This window comes from Castor canadensis, chromosome 8, assembly GCF_047511655.1.
Source record: "Castor canadensis chromosome 8, mCasCan1.hap1v2, whole genome shotgun sequence".
NCBI lineage: Eukaryota > Metazoa > Chordata > Mammalia > Rodentia > Castoridae > Castor > Castor canadensis.
Genome location: NC_133393.1, coordinates 97,055,014 through 97,075,893, shown reverse-complemented (window position 1 = coordinate 97,075,893; position 20,880 = coordinate 97,055,014). Strand labels below are relative to the sequence as shown.

The following is a 20,880-nucleotide window of genomic DNA, read 5'->3' as shown; positions in this document are numbered from 1 at the left end:
CATCCGTGGGAGCGGAGGCGGGAGCCGAGTGGACGCCCGCGCTGCGGCTGCGGTTGTCCTAGCGGGTGCTGGGGTCGCGGAGGGGCAGGAGAAGGAGGGGTGGCAGAGCGAAACATTGAAAGACCCCTGAAAGACCATCTAGACTTCTGAACGCAAAAACACGCCTGGGGAGACCTGGGGCTCCAGGCGTGGGAGAATTTCTTTGCACTGGCGGGGAGTGCGCGCAGGGTTCGTCCCATGGCCGGGACTCGGAGCTGCGATCCTTGGGGTCCCCCCGGGATTTGCTATCTTCTTGGTTCCTTGCTCACTGGACTGCTCTTCCCACGGGCTGTTGCCTTCAATCTGGACGTGATGGGCGCCCTGCGCAAGGAGGGCGAGCCAGGCAGTCTCTTCGGCTTCTCTGTGGCCCTGCACAGGCAGTTGCACCCCCGACACCAGAGCTGGTGAGTAATGGCACCCACCCAGAGTCTCCTGGCTCAAGGCGCAGATCACCCCTCCCCCCAATTCCCCAGCCACCTGTCTCCCAGTCTATCAATCCCAGCAGGATACAAGCTGTCCACAGACATCCATACCCCAACCTGGAGCCTTGCTTCATCTTCCTTGGGTCTCTAGTCAACCCCACCCAGGTTCTTGAGATCCAGGATCTTGCTTTGGGGATGAGTTGTCTTGGCAGGGAACATCTCCTTCTGCCTTTCTTCCCAGTTTGCATCTTTGCACCAGCCCTAGGGTATCTGGCTCTCCTCCTTTTCTTAGAGGACTGAACTCCCCAAGGGAGGGAAACTGACAATTTTGTCTCTTCCTAGGGCAGTAGCAGAAGGAAAGGACAGAGAGGATGAGGGTGTCATGGGAGAGAAGGAGAGTTGACTCCAGAAATAACTTCCTGCCAGAGCATCACGATAGGATGGAGTGAGGGTTGCAGGGCATTGAGAAGACAGTAGAGAGCAGATGCCACTTCTGTGGCTCACAACAGCAGGAAGATTAGGAGAGGACCTAAGAGGGCCTGGCAACCTGCAGTGGTGACAGACAGTGGCAGAAAACAGTCCCTTAAGTAGTAGTAGTGGTGCTCGGCAGAGAGATCCAGGAAGGATGCTGGCCAGGCTGCTCCCTTTCCTCCTCAGGAAATTTCCAGTTCTAGGAAATCTTAGCAGTAGGGAAAGGCAGGGAGCAGTTAGGGGCAGAGGGCAGTTGTAGTTCTCTAGTCTCATCAGAACCCCTGGGAAATGGACACACTTGTGTGGGGCCTGTGGCTGGTGATGCTTCCTGTACCTTTGGCTCTTGTTAAATGTAAAAAGAGAGGGGAAGAAAGCTTCCAACCCCATCCTGCCACTGGGCTTTTCTCTCCTCAGCCAGTGCCTAAGCCACATTAAGTGTCCATTACTGGGATCAATGCTGTCCATTGGGACTGTCTTCTCCACCCCTGACGATTGGCCTGGGGGCAGGGGTCAGGGACAAGAGCTCATTTCTCCTCATTCACTAGAGGTGGGGCTAGTTCCAATCCTTCTACTTCCATTATCCCATTATTTGGGAGTAGGGTCTCTGGTCCCTAAAACTTTGTGGGAGATGTAAAGTAACTGACTTTACCTCTTTTATGGCCTGCCACCTGCTTCCTCCTCTGTCTTGTTGCCTCCCTACCTCTTTCTCCCATCTGCCAGAGTTCCAGGACTGGAGGCCTTTTTAGGACATGCTGAACTCTCTGAGATATTTCCAGACAAATTCTAGGTTATTTTTAATAGGTTGGTCTCTTGTCATTGCCCCCTTCTCTTAGAAGGTGGTCCCAGAATCAGGCTTGGGACATTCCCACAGGGGTCTGACCACTTAACCCTGTCTTTGCTCCAGCAGAGGTGTTCTGCTGCTGAGTGGTACTGAGAGGTCAGGTACCTAGCCTTTGAGCTCAGACCTTTGTTAGTATACACTGATGGAAAAACCTCACTTTTTTTTTTGCAGTACTGGGATTTGAAGTCAGGACCTACACCTTGAGCCACTCTACCAGCTCTTTTTTTTGTGATGGGTTTTTTGAGATAGGGTCTCAAGAACTATTTGCCCAGGTTGGCTTCGAATCACAGTCCTCCTGATCTCTGCCTCCTGAGTAGGATTACAAGGCAACAGCACCCAGATTTACCTATTTTCCACCTAGCCTCTGGATGAGACTTTGAGGTCTAACCTTCTTATTTTATTCTGTGGTGTCAGCCTCATTTATTTATGTCAACTATAAAATGGAAATAAACCAACAGTACTGCCACATAGGGCTGTTTGGGGGGATTTAGAGTTCTTAATATGTGGAAAACACTTAGAATACAGTGCAAAGCCTGTAGTGAGTGCCCTAAAACTGTTCACAGAACTTTTATTCTTGTATATGATTCCCAATACAAGCATTTTAGGAGCTGGTAGAATGACTCAAGTGGTAGAGAGCCTGCCTTGCAAGCCTAGTAAGTATGAGGCTCTAAGTTCAAGCTCCAGTAGCACCAAAAAAAAAAAAAAAAAAAAAAAAGTCACACAATACAAGCACTTTATAGCATCTTGGATCCAATAGCTTGGCTGGAGGGCCCCCAGGCTGAGCCAGCCTTTCCGGCCAAGCAGCCTTCCCAGAGGGCCACCCAGACTGAGAGGGGTCAGAAGGGCTGGACTTGGGCTAGAGCCTTGGCATATGCGGAGAATAGAGAAGTACAGTAGTAGTGGTAAACTCCTTGTCTACATTTAGCCAGACACCCAGGGGGTCCCTCTGCTCCTAGCTGCCAACGCTACCTTTTTTTTTTCCTCTCTGCAGTGGCTGCAGCTGTGGCTACTGTTCTGTGTGGAGGCCTGGGGTGACTGGGGCTTCTGGGATGAAACCAGGAAGAAGCATGTGGCTGGCGCAGAAGTAGAGAGATTGGGGAGGCTGCATGTGGGTGCTCTTGTTCCATGAGGATTTGACTGGTCTATTTTCCACCAAGAGTGGGGCTGTGCACTCAGCTTCTGTCCATATGGGCCTTGCCCCTCCTCCTTACTCTTGGCTTCCAGGGGAGATGTGAACAGAGAGAACTTTAGCTTCTCTGGGTACTTAGCTCCGTACTGAGCAGCTGAGGCACTGGGTGTGAGTCCACAAGAGATGTGGATTCAGGAAATGGAATCTGGAATTTCCTATGAGGCAAGCACAAAGATGAATAAGACAGCTCCTGTCCTGTAAGAGATTGCCCCCTCTGTGTTAGGAGGTTGGGGCACTGCTGATTTGTCTGAAGGTTGGCATTTGTTTGCAGAGGACCCTGCCACCTAGATTCCTTAAGGTACTCTCCCTTCCCATTCCTCTTCTCTTCTGGAGTAGTGTCAGTGTTATGAAGACAGGCCAGTCAGTGGGCAGAATGACCAAGTAGTGGAGTTAGGCAGATGTAGATTTGAATTCCAGTATGACTGCTTAGTGTTTTTGAGTTAGTTCCTTCATCTGGAAGATAAGAAAATAATCCTTATCTTGTAGGATTTTTGTGGCAATCAAATGGGATAATGCTATGTGGAGAGTGATGAAGATTATTTTCTTATATCCCTTGTCTAGCCCAGGGCCTGATCTGTAGTAGGTGCCAAGTAAATATCACTTCCTTGTCTCACCGGTGCCTGACACAGGGCTTGGTGTATAATAGGCTATCAATAACTAGTTGTTAAATGAGTGCTGCTTGTCTGTTTTCTTCCCTACTGCTCCCCATCCCCCTTCTCTCTCTTGACATTGTCTCTGACATGGGATGACAGCTGCTTAGAGACAAGAGGAGTTGTGGGAAGGGAGAATGGCTCTGTGCCCTTCCCCTTGTCCCATCAGGCCTGGCTCAGTGCCTCACAGATGCCTGTCTGTAATACTGCTCTACAGTTTTGGGCTTTGCCCCCCAGGAAGAGAGAGAAAGAAGAGTGTGGGAACAGACTTGAGGTTTGTCCTGCTGCCACTTTTGAATCTCCCCTTCTGCAAAGAGAGGACCCATGTAGTCATCTGGGCATCAGTTACCTCACCTCACTCCCTCCTTCACTCCTGGCCTAGGGGGTTCAGTCCCAGGGGACCCAGACAGCCTCCATTCCCATCACAGTCCTCCCCTGGGGAAGATGCCTTGGCTGTGGTTGTGGAAAATTGTCCTGCCAAGAAAACTGTAGCTGGGAAAAAGGCTGAGGGGGAGGTCGGAGAGAAGATGGGGTAGGAGTGGAAGGTGGGATCAGGTTTGAGAAGGAAGGATGGGGAAGGGGATTTTGGATGTGGGAGGAGAATGGGGTGGGAGTGGAGACAGAATGAGAAACCAGTCTCTACTTCCATGCCAATCAGAATGACTGATAGAATGAATCCTGGGCTGGCAGAGGTGCTACAGGGATAGGGTCTTTGCTGGGCTCCTGATGAGGGAGAAGCAGCTCTTTCCTCCCTCCCCTCCAGGGGAGGCTTGGCCTCTGAAGTTGGTCCCTGATCCACACTGTGGTGCCATTCTGGGTCCTTGTTGCTCTTGCTCCTTGCATTCTTGGCATTTCTGGCAGAGTTTCAACTGGACCAGGGTTGGGGAAGAAGGGCAGAGCCTGGGGATGGGGCCAAGCAGGGGGTAGGGAAGGCCTGTCTGGAACAGGTGCCGGGGACAGGCGTTTTTTTCAAACCACCATGCTGGGGATACTGCTCTGCTTGGCCTGTTTGTGTATTTGTGTGTATCGACTGTGCTTGCCAGCTCCTCATCCAGTTAGTATGTGCACATGTAACATGATGATTGCATGGCTGAGTTATTAACTTATTCTAGCCAGAATTTGAAAGAAATGACTTTTGCCTCTTCTCTTTAGTCTTTGAACACTCTGCTTTGTCCCAAGGGGTTGGGCCTGGGAAGCTTCGGGGAGGTTGGAGCACTCTGATCTCTAAGTCAAGCCCCTGCTCTGTTGTGCAGGCTGCTGGTGGGTGCTCCCCAGGCCCTGGCTCTTCCTGGGCAGCAGGCAAACCGCACCGGAGGCCTCTTCGCTTGCCCCCTGAGCCTGGAGGAGACTGACTGCTACAGAGTGGACATCGACCGGGGAGGTGCATCCCTGAGGGGGTGGAGTGGGGAAGCCTGTGAGGAGGGGAGGAGAGGATTTGGCCTTCTCTTCCCTCCCCTAATTCCCAGTGTCTTGTCTCCAGCTGATGTCCAAAAGGAGAGCAAGGAGAATCAGTGGTTGGGCGTCAGTGTTCGGAGCCAGGGACCCGGGGGCAAGATTGTTGTGAGTTGTTACTTCATATGACTGAATGCAGAGATGGTGATGATGTTGTTGTGATGATGATGATGATGATGTGTTTATGGTGTGTGCATATGCACAGGTATGCTTACAGAACACAGGTTGGGCAGATGGTATGATTCCCTGGACCTCTCGGAGATAAAAAAAAAAGTGTGAGACATGGTCCATATCCTTATAAATTTAACTATGTTTCATTATCCATCCATCCGTCCATCCATCCATTTGTCATACTCTTATTGAGAACTTTTTAAGCTTCAGGATTTGTGCTAGTTACTAGAGAGGCCATATGAAGATAGAGGAAGATGTGGTCTCTACCGAATAGTTATGGAGATTCTTATTCTTTCTTTCTTATCTTTTTTTCTTTTCCTTTTTTTTTTTTTTTTTTTTTGCAGTACTGGGGTTTGAACTTAGGGCCTACACCTTGAGCCACTCCATCAGCCCTTTTTTGTGATGGGTTTTTTCGAGACGGGGTCTTGCAAACTATTTGCCCAGGCTGGCTTCGAACCACGAGCCTCCTGATCTCTGCCTCCTGAGTAGCTAGGATTACAGGCATGAGCCACCAGTGCCTGGCTCCTATTGTTTCTTTTTCTTTTTTGTGTCTTTTGTTAACATGAACAGAATTATCAATATGAGTTGCCTTGGAATCGAATATGGTTGTCGTCGAGTGGTCTAGTCCCTCGTCTCTTAGTTTAAAGGATTTTTGCAGGTGTGATGATTTGAGCCAGGCTTTCAAGAATAGATTACAGATGGAGGGTGGAGAGGGGAGGAGGTTGTTTTTGCAGATGAAGTGGTAGCATTTGCAAAAATCCAGGAAAAGGACCAAGCTTAGCATGTTTCAGGATTGTCACATGATCAGGGAGACACATGCCCTATGTCCTGCCTTGGTCATGTGTCTGTGGGTGCCCACGCAGAATGTGGAACAAGGCTATCTTCCTGCAAGGGCAGGAAGTGGGTGCAGATAGGATTCTGAGCAATGCAGGACCTGCCTAACACTGGCTGGGTGGTGATGCTAAAGTGATGCTGGTATAGGGTGTGTGTATGTGCATGCACACGTCTGCCAAATGTCTGCATGTGGGACGTGTGCAGGTTCTTGGTTCACACAGAAAATGACATTTCCTCCCTTCTTCTCACAGACCTGTGCACACCGATATGAGTCAAGACAGCGAGTGGACCAAATTCTGGAGACGCGGGATGTGATTGGTCGCTGCTTTGTGCTAAGCCAGGACCTGGCTGCCCATGATGATTTGGATGGTGGGGAATGGAAGTTCTGTGAAGGGCGCCCCCAGGGCCATGAGCAATTTGGGTTCTGCCAGCAGGGCACAGCTGCTGCCTTCTCTCCTGACAACCACTACCTTCTCTTTGGGGCTCCAGGAACCTATAACTGGAAGGGTGAGTCACTTCTCAGGAAGGGGAGAAAGGGAATCAAAACTTCCTCTTATCTCAGAGATGGGATTGTGGGTAGCACGTGACCAAAGCATGACCATATATGTCCGATGGTCTATTGCCCTGGGGAACTGCCATGTCTTCTGCTCCCACGGTGCTAGCACACACATGAATGGGAACACTTCGCATGGCCAAGTGTTCCTCCACATGCTGGCATGAGCCCCCACATGCACGGCTGGGCCTGATCACCCAGCCAGGACCTGCATGCTCCAACGCAGCAGCCCACACCTTGTCACTGCCATTCCCAGCTCTGCACGCTGCTGCTGGCTGAGCTGACACTCGGTGAGTGTGATACCAAGTCTGAGGGACCCCAGGAAGCTGGGCTAGGGAGCAGGTGGAGATGGACGGGAGAGTAGAGGAGGGGCTTCCCTGAGTATCTGTCTAACTCAGTGTCCAGCTTGAGGGGTGCTCCTTGCTCCCTGCCCTGGGCACTAACAAGATTGTCCTTGCAGGCACGGCCAGGGTGGAGCTCTGTGCACAGGGCTCGGCGGACCTGGCACACCTGGACGACGGGCCCTACGAGGCGGGGGGCGAGAAGGAGCAGAACCCCCGCCTTATCCCGGTCCCTGCCAACAGTTACTTTGGTAGGGACCCCTCCCTGGCCTGGAGCCACTCTAACCCTCTGCTCCTCTCTCTTGTCCTCCCTCTCCATGCTCCCATCCTTCCGTCTCTGTCTGTCTCTCTCTGACTCTTGTCTTTCTGTTCTCTTGGTTTCACTCATTCTCTTCTTTCGCTTTCTTCTTTTGGCTTTTCTGTCTGGCTCTGTCTCCCTACTCTGTGGTCTCTCCTCTGGATGTCCCTTCCCTGGTGTCTCTCTCCCGCCTCCCACCTGTCCCCCACAGGGTTGCTTTTTGTGACCAACATTGATAGCTCAGACCCTGACCAGCTGGTGTATAAAACTTTGGACCCTGCTGACCGGCTCCCAGGACCAGCCGGAGACTTGGCCTTGAATAGCTACTTAGGTTTGTAAGCTTCCACTTCCTGGGCCCTGGGAGCTAGGCCCTGGCCTTCTTTCCTCCTCCCGCAGAGAACATCTTTTTTTGCCCGCCCCCACAACACACCCAGGGAAATACACATTGGGACCAAATTGCAGAGAAGAGCTAGGTCCAGTGACCAGGCCTGAGAAGAGGAGGTCCCAAGGGTGATAGCCTCGGGGGCTGTGAGCAAAGGTCTTTATGGAGGAAAATCCTGGTACTCCACTCTGCTGAGTATAGTCCTGACCTCTAGGGGAACTTTCTTTGAGGGCTGGGTGGTGGGCTCACACAGGAGGAAGATCTAGCCTTAATGGTAAGTCCTTCCACTGTGTCATCTGCATCCCTCTGTAGAGGAGGAGGAAGTGAGGTCTGGGAGACATTTGGATGAAGCAAATTCTTTACTGCCTCCTCTGTCTCCCTCCCCTCTATGTGAAGATTTCCTATTCCTTCTGGGAGGGGGAAAATGGGGGCATGGAAGGTATATCAGATGGGACTGGGGCCTCCTAGGGAATGTAGATGGGAGGCAGCTCAAAGCTCCCCTTCAGTCCCCTGGGGTGAGGCCAGGCAGTGGGCCCAGCTCCTGTCACTGTGTCCAGTCACCCAGACTTCTCTGTCAGTGACTTTTTTTCTCCTCCCCAGTCCCGGAGGCTGACCTCATTACAGCTCTTGTGCTAAACTCCAGTTTCTGAGCCAGGAGAATGTGGGAGTGCTGTGAGGCCCCTGGAGGGGGAGGAGGAGTGGTCTAGCTATGGTGGTGATGACTTGGAGGCATCACTTCCTTTTGGCTCCAGACCTGTTGGGGTGGTACAGGGATAGGGGGAGTCAGCACAGGTGTGGCACACCTGACTTCTGAGTCATAGGGAAACATTCACCTGTAAGTGACCCTCCCACCACCTAGGTTTCTCCATCGACTCTGGAAAGGGTCTCGTGCGGGCAGAGGAACTGAGCTTTGTGGCAGGGGCCCCCCGTGCCAACCACAAGGGGGCTGTGGTCATTCTGCGCAAGGATAGTGCCAGCCGCCTGGTGCCTGAAGTTACACTGTCTGGGGAGCGCCTGACCTCTGGGTTTGGCTATTCACTGGCTGTGACTGATCTCAACAATGACGGGTGAGAGGGGACATGGGAAGTGAGTCTGGGAGGTATGAGTGGCCACTTCATCTTATCCTGACTCTCCTGGCCTGGAAGACCCTGTATTGATTCCCTCTCTCTACAGCTGGTCAGACTTGATTGTGGGTGCCCCCTACTTCTTTGAACGCCAAGAAGAGCTGGGAGGTGCTGTGTATGTGTACATGAACCAGGGTGGTCACTGGACAGAGGTCTCCCCTCTCCGGCTCTGTGGCTCCCCTGACTCCATGTTTGGGATCAGCCTGGCTGTCTTGGGGGATCTCAACCAAGATGGCTTCCCAGGTATGATTGGGGAACAGAAAAGGTTCAGTGGAGGGAGGAGGTCAGGGAGGGATGTAAAAGCCCCTCAGAGGTCACTGGAGAGGTCTTCTCAGAGCTCAGGGAGAGGAGGAATCTGGACTTACATCTGAATTTTATCATGCCTTTTAACTTGGGCAAGTTACTTAATTTTTCTGAGCTAGTAATATCTGGAAGGAGCGGCAGAGGGGATTAAAAGCAGTGTTTATGTTAGTAGCTTCCCAAGAAAATAGAAAACATATTAAACTGGGTGAGGGAGGTTGGGCCCGGGCCTTGACGACATTTCCCCCATTGGTGTGATGCCTTTTCTCATGCCCTGCAGATATTGCAGTGGGAGCTCCTTTTGATGGGGATGGGAAAGTCTTTATTTACCATGGGAGCAGCCTGGGAGTCCTCGACAAACCTTCACAGGTGAGGGGAGTCCTTAGGATGAGGGACTGGGTGTGGGTGAAATAAGGGCTGTAGAGGGCAAGAAGGCAGACACGTGGGGAATGGAGTTTGGGAAGCTGATGGCTGATCCCCAGGTGCTGGAGGGTGAATCCGTGGGCATCAGGAGCTTTGGCTACTCCCTGTCCGGTGGCCTGGATGTGGATGGGAACCACTACCCAGACCTGCTGGTGGGCTCGCTGGCTGACACAGCTGTGCTCTTCAGGTAAGCCCCTCCCCTTTTCCCTCCTGAAGGCCATCAGCCTCTCCTTGTAGCTTTGACCCCACTCTAGTGCCAAATCTGAAGCTGAGAGTCTTCCAGCCTCATGTTCTCATGTTTTTTGCACTCTGGATTCCCCATTCCCCCAGGGCCAGACCCATCCTCCACGTCACCCATGAAGTCTTCATTGCTCCGCCAGCCATTGACCTAGAACAGCCTAACTGTGCTGGTGGCCGCTTGGTCTGGTGAGGCAGGATCCTAGGGGAGGGCAGAGGAGGCTGCCAGGGTTGTTTCCCCTTCTCCCTTTCTCTCTCTAGTTTGGGGTTGGGGACTGGGCTGTGGCAGGAGTGGGCAGGGTCGGGGTTAGGGCCTTGGCCCATCAGCCTTATTTGGCTCAGGAGCTTCCCTTTGCCCCCACAGTGTGGACCTGAGGATCTGCTTCAGCTACATTGCAGTGCCCAGCAGCTACAGTCCTATTGTGGGTGAGTGGGGGCCTCTTCCACTGCTCACATCATTGGGTTACTCTGGGGTGGAGAGGAGGGTGTTTGGGGTCGAGTGGAGGAGCAGTTTCCCAGCTCACTGACTGTCTTCTTCCTACACTCTACAGCCTTGGATTACATGTTAGATGGGGACACAGACCGGAGGCTCCGGGGACAGGTTCCCCGTGTGACCTTCCTGAGCCGAAGCCCAGATGACCCCAAGCACCAGGCCTCAGGCACTGTGTGGTTGAAGCACCAGCATGATCGAGTCTGTGGAGACACCATGTTCCAGCTGCAGGTAGACTCCGATTCCTGGTCTCTGAGTGTCATTGTCATTACATGTCTTTTTCTTGATTCCTCCTTTTTTTTTTTTTTTTTTTTGCTGGTACTGGGGTTGGAACTAAGGCCTCACTCTTTTTTTTTTTTTCTTTTATTCATATGTGCATACAATGTTTGGGTCATTTCTCCCCCACTTCCCCCCTACCCCCTCCCTCTCCTCCCCTACCCACCTCACTACCAGGCAGAAAAGGGCCTCACTCTTGCCAGGCAAGTGCTTTACAACTTCAGCCACTCCACCAGCCTCCTTGATTCCTCTTAGCTGCGTCTGCACTAGCACACTCTCACCTCATTCCAAGCTCTAGATTTTGAGAAGTCTTCCTTCGGGGCTCACCTTCTCAGTGGTGCCTCTGTCCTCCTGTCAAGTTCTGTCCTCACCAGAGATGAAGAGTCTGGTTCTTAAAGCTCTGAATCCTGGGTTTCCTTCTGTCCCTACTGTGGTCTCTCCCTCCTCTTCACTCAGCTCTCCACCTCTGTCCTTCATCTCCCTAAACTTTTTTCTAAGTTTCACAATCTGTCCTGGGTCTGTCTGGGGCCTTGGGAAGGGCCAGGCGTGGGCTGGAGGTTGTTCCACTGAGGAACAGTCTTTCCCTTCCAGGAGAATGTCAAAGACAAGCTTCGGGCCATTGTGGTGACCCTGTCCTACAGTCTCCAGACTCCTCGGCTCCGGCGACAGGCTATTGGTCAGGGGCTGCTCCCAGTGGCTCCTATCCTCAATGCCCACCAGCCTAACACCCAGCGGGCAGAGGTGAGCATGGGAGGAGGAACCAGGAAGGGCAATGGTCCTGGTCCCTCGCATGTGATATCCACTCACACCTTGCATAGCTCTTCCACACATTACCCCAGTAGTTTACATCTCTGTAGACCCCAAAATGTAAAAGGGCCCAAATGACTATATGTTTATTCCTAGTCCAAGGTACAGTGCTCTTCCACTCCCTTCAGTCATTCAGGGTCACAAGTTGATGGAAGTCTGTCATCTTCAATGTGGCCTCCAAAGTCCTTAAGTCACCTTCCTTCTGTTTGTTCATCTGGAAGGGTAAATATGAAGCTCTGTGCCTGGTTCTCACAGACAGCCCATCTCACAGACAGCCCAGAGTGGTGCCCTTCACTGTTCTTTGAAGTCTCAGTATGAAATCCAGTACATATAGCTGAGGCTGGGGAAATGAATCTTTACCATGGCATGGCAATACTCCTATCATTTTATAGCTCAGAGTAGTTAGGTGACTAGCCCAATACCACACAGCTAGTAAGCAGCAGATCTGGAATTGTTTAATCCTGTGATACCTTAGCCTACCATATGCCTTGGTGACACATTCAGCCCCTGCTTTGTGCTCCCCACTGTCCCTCTCCATCCTGATCTCCTCAAATCTTTTCCCAGATTCACTTCCTGAAACAAGGATGTGGTGAAGACAAGATCTGTCAGAGCAATTTGCAGCTGGTCCATGCCCGCTTTTGTGCCCGGGTCAGCGACATGGAGTTCCAGCCTCTGCCCATGTGAGAGGGGTGGGGAGCACATGGTAGGGGGGAGAGGAGGGCAAGAGATCAAAGAAAGGAGTAAGCCTTCTCAGGAGGACCAGGCAGAGGGAACGTCTGAGCCTGTAGAGGGGAGAAGGCTAGAGATGACTGACTGATGATTCAGAAGACTGAGATGAGGGTCAGGGATGGAGCCACAGGGCTTCCTGGCAAGGCATAGCGATCCTTCACTGTCCACGTGATAGTGTGTGGTTTACATACATGTCATTATTTAGTCTTCACAATTCTGTGAGGTAGAAATATTTTAGTCCCATTATAGGTGGGAAACTGAGGCCTAGGGACATTGAGCTGGCATGAGAATGGAGGTCTGACTCTGATTTATGCACAGAAAGATCTGACTAGGGCTGGCGTTTGGTTTGGGGGACCTAAAGTGGGAGGAGAAGCTTGGGATGTGGAGGAAGCAGTATGTACTTGGAATGAGGGTGCTGGGAGTGAAGAGGCTGGGGGAGAGTTTTAGATCTCAGTGAGTGGTATCTGACTTCCCAGGGATGTGGATGGGATGACGGCCCTGTTTGCACTGAGTGGGCAGCCAGTCATTGGCCTGGAGCTGATGGTCACCAACTTGCCCTCGGACCCAACCCAGCCCCAGGCTGATGGGGATGATGCCCACGAAGCCCAGCTGCTGGTCACTCTTCCTGCCTCACTGCACTACTCAGGAGTCCGGACCCTGGACCCTGTGGTGAGGACCCAGAGCAGCATAGGGTGGGATTTTGAGGGGCTGCAGTAACCTACACTGATTAGTTTTTTCCTCTCCACCACTCCAGGAGAAACCACTTTGCCTGTCCAATGAGAATGCCTCCCATGTCGAGTGTGAGCTGGGGAACCCTATGAAGAGAGGTGCCCAGGTTGGCTTATGTGCCCGTAGCCCTGTCCTAGTGGCCTCCCCATAAACCCAGCCTTGCGTTGACTCTCTCATTCCACACTGGCCTAGGTCACCTTCTACCTCATCCTTAGCACCTCTGGGATCACTATTGAGACCACGGAGCTGGAGGTGGAGCTGCTGTTGGCCACGTGAGCTTGGCAGGGCAGGGTAGGGGGAAGGTCGGATTAGTCTCGTGGACCCCATGGGGGGGTGCCTGTGCTGCAGGGGTTCCTCTGCCTGTTGCCCACATATGTCCTTGCCCCCATGCCAGGATCAGTGAGCAGGAGCTGCATCCGGTCTCTGCTCGTGCCCGTGTTTTCATTGAGCTGCCACTGTCCATTGCAGGGTAAGCCTGCCTGAGTGCACACTTCTGCTGTGGATGGTGGGGGGCACTGCCACTCCCAAAACCTGGTCTAGGCTCTGCCTTGCCTGGCCTTTCTTTCCTGACTTCATTCAGTCAAACCCCAAGCCTCATCAGCCTCTGTTATGACCCTCTATGCCAGTGTGGCCACACCCCAGCAACTTTTCTTCTCCGGCGTGGTGAGGGGAGAGAGCGCAATGCAGTCTGAACGAGATGTGGGCAGCAAGGTCAAGTATGAAGTTACTGTAAGTGTCCAAGTGTGTGGACCCCCCACTCCCACCCTCCCTTCTTGGCACAGAGGAGAAGCTGAGACATGTCCCAAGGCTGGGGCTCTTGTCCCCTGTGACAGTATGGCAGTCCAGTAAATTTGAGGCCTCTGCCTTCACCTGGACCTGGCTGTAGGCAGATGTTTGTGTTGGGGTCTCAACTGGTCATTTTGACTGACCATCTTTCTTTGCTGGTCTGGGAAGCTATGAGAATTCAGAGAAGCTTCTCTTTTGTGTCCTCATCAGGGGGCTGAGATCTTGGGGTGGAGTCGATGTCTCTCCTGCCCTTGCTTGGCTGGAGTGTCTGTCACACCTGCTCAGGACACCTCCAGGTTTGACTGTATTTGGTGTGGGGACAGAACAGCGTCCAGTCTGGTCTAGGTCCTGCATCTTTGTTGACACTATTCTTTCTGAGGTCCTCCCCTCAGCCTTGTCCTTTCCATCTTTGTGGCTTAGGCTCTGCTTAGAAACTGAGCTCCCTTCCTTCAGAATGTGTTACATTCACAGGTCTCCAACCAAGGCCAGTCGCTCAACACCTTGGGCTCTGCCTTCCTCAATATCATGTGGCCCCATGAGATTGCCAATGGGAAGTGGCTGCTGTACCCCATGAGGATGGAGCTGGAGGGCGGGCAGGGACCTGGGCAGAAAGGGCTCTGTTCCCCCAGGCCCAACATCCTCCACCTGGTGAGGCTTAGGCAAGGTGGGAGGGATGAGACTTTGGGAAGCATGTTGTGAGGCTGGGGTTGGGGGTGTGGGTAGTAGGGAGGAGATGGCATTTCAGGATTGCTGCATTTGGAAGGCTACTCAGTGGTCCCTCCCTCCCCATACCTAGGATGTGGATGGCAAGGATAGGAGACGGCGAGAGCTGGAGCAACCAGAGCAGCAGGAGCCTCACGAGGAGCCTCGCGAGGAGCCAGAGCCCAGCATGTTCTGGTGGCCCGTGTCCTCTGCTGAGAAGAAGAGAAACATCACTCTGGTGAGGGCAGGGTGAATTCACTACAGTCACAATAGGAGTGTGTGGCATGAAAGAGGAGACCATTGTGGGGGCATAGAGCTTTAGGGTGGTGAGTGTGCAGAGAGGGTGGCCTGTCAGGACATGTGGTGGTCATACACCTGGGGTAAGTTGACAAGACAGTTGGAGCACAGCTTGAGGGAAGGGGTGCCTGTGAGGCAGCTGCTGACTCTGCAGATCCCTCCTCCCCTAACTCTTAAGTGCTCACTCCAGAGCAGGACACTTAACCTGTAGTCAGCTAGTTAGTGAAGAAATCAGTTCTCCTCACATTTACATAAAAATCATATTTTATGAGGATGGGATGAGTTTAGCCATCTTTGAGACCTGCTTGTTGTTCTTTTGAACTTGGTGTAATCATCTGTTTAATTTTCACTATATAAAAGCATCCAGTTTTTTTTTCCTTTTTCCTTTTTATTTTTGAGACGGGGTCTTTCTGTATCTCCCTGAATGGCCTGAAACTAATAATCTTTCTGCTTCAGCCTCCTGAGTTCTGGGATTACAGGTGTGCACTACCATGTCTGGCCCAAGCATCCAGTTTTTAAAAGTTCTCATGATTAAAATTACAGTATATTACATATGATTCATTAAGTCTATCCTTTATGAACAGTTTTGTTTCCTGTATTTGTCTACTTTTCTACATAGTTTTGGTTTTTCAGGTGAATTTGTTGAACAACTTAGTGCATGCTCTGTGCTTGTCCCTCCTAGGGTGATGTTGACAGTGAGAATGTGGCAGGGATGTCAGTTAGAGGGGTTTGGCTTAGTTGTAAGGAAATGGAGGTAAATCCAGGCATGGAAGGATGAGCAGTACAGCCAAGGGGATCCTTTGCAGGGGATTTTAAGCAGTTGGGCTAGCTCTGGTGCTATCTTTCTGGGAGGGGAACTCTGTTGTCACATCCTGTCCTACCTTGAGCCATAGCCTCCCCACTTCCCTCTGAGCATGGCCTGAGACAAGCTAAAGCACTCAGGGGGCTATTATCCTGGGAACCTGCTGTTGCTCTACTATATGGATAGCCCTACTTTCTCCACAGGACTGATTTCCTTGGAGAACTCAGCGCTGGGCGCTTGTGGCTCACAACTGTAATCCTAGCTACTCAGAGGCAGAGATCAGGAGGATTGCAGTTCAAAGCTAGCCTGGGCAAATAGTTCATGAGATCCTATCTTGAAAAAAAAAACCCATCACAAAAAAGGACTTGAGCCTAGAAAGGCTCAAGGTGTAGGCCCTGAGTTCAAACCCCAGTACCGCACACACATGCAAAAAACTTTCAAAGAGACTCTTTTTATATTTATTTATTTCTTGATTTTATTTTTTATTGTAAAATCAGATAACACTTCATTCCACAAAAATAGAATGAATGTTCCCTATTTGTTTATTTTTTAATTTAGTTTTGGTGGGACTGAGGTTTGAACTCAGGGCTTTGTGCTTGCAAAGCAGGAGCTCTTCCACTTCAGCAACACCTCCAGTTCATTTTTTGCTCTAGTTATTTTGGAGATGGGGTTTCATAACTATTTGCCCAGACTGACCTTGAGCTGTGATCCTCCTGATTTCAGCCTTCCAACTAGCTTACAGGCATGAGTCACTGGCTCCTATTTATTTTTTAACTGACAAAAATTATATATATATATTTATCATGTATGACATGATGTTTTGAAAATGGGTATATATTGTGGAATGGCTAGATTGAGCTACTTAACACATGTGTCATCTCACTTTTTTTTTTTTGTAGTGAGCACACTTAAAATCTATTCTCTTGGTGGTTTTTCAAGAATATAGCATATTATTAGCTGTAGTCATTGTGATGCACAGCCCTAATAGATCTCTCGAATTTATTCCTCTTGTCTAATTGAAACTTTGGCCAACATCTTCCTACCCACTCTTAGCCCTCCAGTTTCTGGTAATCACCATTATGCTCTCTGCTTCTATGAGTTCAACTCTTTTAGATTCTACATATGGGTGAGATCATGTGGTATTTGTCTTTCTGTGCCAGGCCTGCTTCACTTAACATAATGTGGCAAATATGATTCACTTATATACAATTAAGGCAGATGGACTTGCTTTTAAACAAATTGACTAAGAATCCTTGAATTGCTTAAAAGTGCAAAATAAAAGATGACTCAAAGAATTCAAAACTCTTAAAGTCATTCTTCTGTATATGGATTGTGATGAGTGATGAATATAACATAACTTTTAGGAAAGTGCATTAGTAGTGGTGATTGGGCCGAATGGATTTAGGTCAGGCTCCTTTCATGGAGCAGGGTCTGAGTTTCCTCCCCAGCAGCTCCTTGGGGGCAGCCTCGCCCTCCTTCAGTGAGTTTGGACTTAGCACAGGGATGTGGCTTTGCTAGGTATGGACCTGTACCAGGTATCTGCTCCACCACTTACCAGCTTTGCTGGCTCTATGATCTAAAGCAGGCTGGTGATCTGGCCTCCTTGGGCTTCAGTTTCCTCTTTTGGAAAATGGTGTTAATAATATGTGCCTTGCAGGACTTTCGGAGCTTAAATGAGATAAGTAGGTGGTAGGTATAGGTGTTCAATAAATGACTCATTAGGTTGCATGAGCATCGGTTGGGGAAGGTACTCAGCCTCTTGTGAGGTAAGAGAACCCTTCTTCCCTGATGAGTTTCAAAGCCAAATACCTCAGATGTGAGGTAGGCCACTATTTTGGATCACAGGGCTACTTTGGGAAGCCTTCCTAGAGGGAGAGGAGTTTGAGGTCAAGTAAAGAAAATGGGAGAGATGGCAGGCTCAGTGGGGTGGGGCTGAGTGCTCAGAGCCCTGACTGTCCTTGTTCCCAGGACTGCGCCCGGGGCACGGCCAACTGCGTGGTGTTCAGCTGCCCACTCTACAGCTTCGACCGTGCAGCTGTGTTGCATGTCTGGGGCCGCCTCTGGAATAGCACCTTTCTGGAGGTGAGGGCACTACTGGGGCATGAGGCTGGGTTTCTTGTTCCACAAAAGCCCAAACCAAGACTCACTTCTATCTCCTTCCTGTCCAAACGCAGCACACTTACAACCCAAGCTGGGCAGAAACACCTTCTGTGTTGGGCACCATTCCATTTAGAATCTCAGGAACTGCAGTGAGAGGGGGAGGGAGCGGGACATGGAGCATTTAGAAGGAGAGTCACCTCCTCTACTTCTTTAGGAATACTCAGCCGTGAAGTCCCTGGAAGTGATAGTTCGAGCCAACATCACAGTGAAGTCTTACATCAAGAACTTGCTGCTCAGAGATGCCTCCACAGTGGTGAGCTGCAGATTTGGGGTGGGCAGGTGGGGGACTCGCCTTCCTCCAGCTCTTGTCCCATTAATCCCTGTTCGCTAGATTCCAGTGATGGTGTACTTGGACCCCATGGCTGTGGTGGCAGAGGGAGTCCCCTGGTGGGTCATCCTTCTGGCTGTGCTGGCAGGGCTGCTGGTACTGGCGCTGCTGGTGCTACTGCTGTGGAAGGTGAGGCTTGGGGAGCTGTGGGGCCATTGGTTGTTGGAATCATGACCAAATGGGCAGCCTCCTGTGCTATGGTTCTCTAGCCTACCCACATACTCGTGTATTCAGCAATTCTACATTGAGCAGGCCTCAGGGACTCTATTTGGCCCTGGTGTTTTCAAAGATGACTCAGATGTAGATCTGAGGAATTTTATAGTCTAGTAGAGGTGGTGAGCCTTGTAGTTAAGGACAAAGCAGAAAGGGTTGAGTTGAGACTGTGGACGTTGAGAGAAAGAAAGGGTTGAGAGGACGTGGCTCTACACTACTAACCTACTCTGTTGAGAGTAGGGTGGGGAGTAGGGAGTACTCAACTGTGAAGTCTCTGAAAGTAGTTGTTCAAGCCGGGTCCTAGAGTAGGGTCTGGATGTGGGCAGATGGATGGGTGGGGCCTGAGCCTTCCAGAACACCCATGGTAAGAAATGCCATGGCAGCAGAGTGTGGCAGTCAAGGGTGGAAAGGAAGTTGTGGCCAAGAAAGTCAACAAGTGTGGAGGACTAGCTCCAGGGAACTGTCTGCGGGGCTGAACTGGGAACTTCCACATACCAGGCTCCACATGGAACCATTCTTGTCCACAAAGAGCTGTAACAGAATCCTGTTGGCATCTGGGGCTCAATGTAAAAGCACACACATGCACATGTCCATTTAGGGAATCACATGCATCACCAGGGCTCATCATCCTTGAGCCACATGCCACATGTGGGGCTGCATGCAGAACTATGCATGTCCTTGGGGCTCTGTGGAGAGCTGCCCTGCCTGCCTGCTCCATTAGACCAATCACACACTGGGCACACCCTTTGGCAAATGTGCCCCATCAGAAGACCAGGTTCTGGAGTGGCACCAAGCTGTTGGGAACTTGCCCAGTTAAGGGAGATTGATACATCAGGAAACTGGACCCTGAATGCCTGCCTCTCTGCTCCCAAGGAAGGAAGATAGAGCAGAGAAAAGGGACCCCTCCTTCTCAATCTTTCCATCCTCTGCCTCTTTTCTTCCCTTTTTCCCTTGACATCCCAGTGTGGCTTCTTTCATCGGGGCAGCCAGAGCTCATCTTTTCTCACCAACTATCACCGAGCCCATCTAGCCATGCAGCCCTCAGCTATGGAAGTTGGGGGTCCAGGGACTGTAGGGTAACTGTGGTGTATGTGCAAATATGTGTGTACATGTGGCTGTGTATATTTGTGAGTCTAAGTACAGCTCCCAGCATTCAGGGGATCAGGAAGGAATGTCCAGAGTAAAGAGATGAGTTTGCATGAAGGTGGTGAGAGTCCTAGCAACCAAGGTTGAAGTAATTAAAAGGTAAGGTTATAAGGGTAAGTCTACACAGCTGAGGGAATACCCAAAGAGCTGGGGGCTCATGCAGTATGAGCATGTGGGGAGCAGAGAGGCTCGTGCATGTCTTTTCTATGGGCATGAGTGTGCAGAGACAAGTGTGCAAGGAGATGCTGTGCAGTCAGAGCATGTAGGAGTCCTAGCAGTTCTGAGTGTGAGTATGCAAGGGGACACACTATCACCTTGGTGTGTTGTGCCAGCAGGCATGGCCATGATTCAGGGAGGGGCTAGACTGCTGTATTCATGGGTGCTGCTCAGTGTGCATGCACACAGGTATATGTGTATGAGGTTCGAGGGGCATTGTTACAATTATGCAGGGGTCTAGGGAGCCATTTCCTTCTTCAGATCTTGTTTGTGTTTTGGTGGACTTTATTGGGTCAGTGGGTTGGTGGAAGCCTTTGGATTAGAGGTCCTGATATTTTACCTTCAAGTCTTTCAGTGGTCAAGGAAGTTTTCCTTGGTCTGGCACCTGGGGCCCCCTTGTGGGCTTTCTCTTACTGTGGATGAGAACTTGGAGTCCTGGCAATGATGGCGGCATCCTGGGGGCTGCCTGCTATGCTGATTGCTGGTCAGCCTGTCTCCTTTTTGCTTCAGATGATTCTTCCTGCCCTGGGGCTGGTGAAGACAATGTGCCAGGCTGTGTTGGGTGTCTGCTCCTGAGATCTTAGCCCTTCAAGCTCCCCATGGTCTGTCTTGGTGTCCTTATAGATGGGATTCTTCAAGCGGGCAAAGCACCCTGAAGCCACTGTGCCCCAGTACCATGCGGTGAAGATCCCTCGGGAAGACCGACAGCAGTTCAAGGAGGAGAAGACAGGCACCATCCTGAGGAGCAACTGGGGCAGTCCCCGGAGGGAGGGACCTGATGCATACCCCATCTTGAATGCTGATGGGCACTCTGAGCTAGGTCCTGATGGGCATCCTGTGCCAAGCACTGGCTAGCTTCCGTTGTCCCATCCTGGCCCATGGGCCCCCTCTACCCCTTCTCAAGATGACTACTCTGATGAATAGGGTGGAATGGGTTGCTGATATTGTACCAAGATTTGGCAGAGTCTGCTTCCTTAGGGGCACAGACCTCTCCTACCCATGAGTATCACCCCTCAAGCTTCCCCTTAGAATCTTGTGGGACGAGAGGGGGTGAAATCAAGGATGGGCCATGGGGAAGGGCAGGGATACCCTGATGCAAGATGGGGAGAGGGGATCCTAATCTCTTCCTCTTGCATTTGCCTTGTGTAACCTGTTTCCCCCAAAGTGCCTTAGCTGGAGAATCAGGGAGATCATGCCTCTGACTCAGCGGCTCTTCCTTCCCTCCCTCCTTTCTCCTCTTCTCTGACTTTAGTTTGCTGCATCAGTCTAGTGGGTTTTGTCTATTTATTAAAAAAGATTTGAAGAAAGACCTCTGGCTTCTTCGTCTTCTTCTTTTTTGGTACTGGGACTTGAACTCAGGGCCTTCACCTTGAGCCACTCCACCAGCCCAATTTTTTGTGATAAGGTTTTTTCAAGATAGGGTCTCACAACTTTTTCCCGGGCTTGCTTCGAACAGCGATCCTCCTGATCTC

General features: G+C 51.0%; 1 protein-coding gene across 7 annotated transcripts; it reads left to right on the top strand.

Annotated features, from left to right (window-relative positions):
- On the top strand, nucleotides 1–20,715 carry Itga7 (integrin subunit alpha 7). 7 transcript variants are annotated; one of them, XM_074083564.1, is made up of 26 exons: nucleotides 1–443; nucleotides 4,866–4,993; nucleotides 5,093–5,172; nucleotides 6,321–6,576; nucleotides 7,083–7,214; nucleotides 7,473–7,592; nucleotides 8,503–8,710; nucleotides 8,817–9,010; nucleotides 9,348–9,436; nucleotides 9,550–9,677; nucleotides 9,821–9,916; nucleotides 10,092–10,153; nucleotides 10,279–10,448; nucleotides 11,085–11,234; nucleotides 11,865–11,980; nucleotides 12,506–12,698; nucleotides 12,784–12,864; nucleotides 12,951–13,030; nucleotides 13,153–13,227; nucleotides 13,385–13,487; nucleotides 14,016–14,192; nucleotides 14,341–14,484; nucleotides 17,314–17,427; nucleotides 17,660–17,758; nucleotides 17,837–17,962; nucleotides 20,033–20,715. In XM_074083564.1, exons 1-26 carry the CDS (start codon nucleotides 238–240, stop codon nucleotides 20,261–20,263), a joined length of 3,558 nt encoding a protein of 1,185 aa, XP_073939665.1. In that variant the 5' UTR covers nucleotides 1–237; the 3' UTR covers nucleotides 20,264–20,715. The 7 variants fall into 7 exon arrangements, with proteins under 7 accessions (XP_073939665.1, XP_073939662.1, XP_073939661.1 ...); XM_074083561.1 differs by lacking the exon at nucleotides 7,083–7,214 and adding an exon at nucleotides 19,010–19,122 and having other exon boundaries at nucleotides 20,033–20,239; XM_074083560.1 differs by lacking the exon at nucleotides 7,473–7,592 and adding an exon at nucleotides 19,010–19,122 and having other exon boundaries at nucleotides 20,033–20,239.
- Nucleotides 20,716–20,880: the final 165 nt, after the last annotated feature.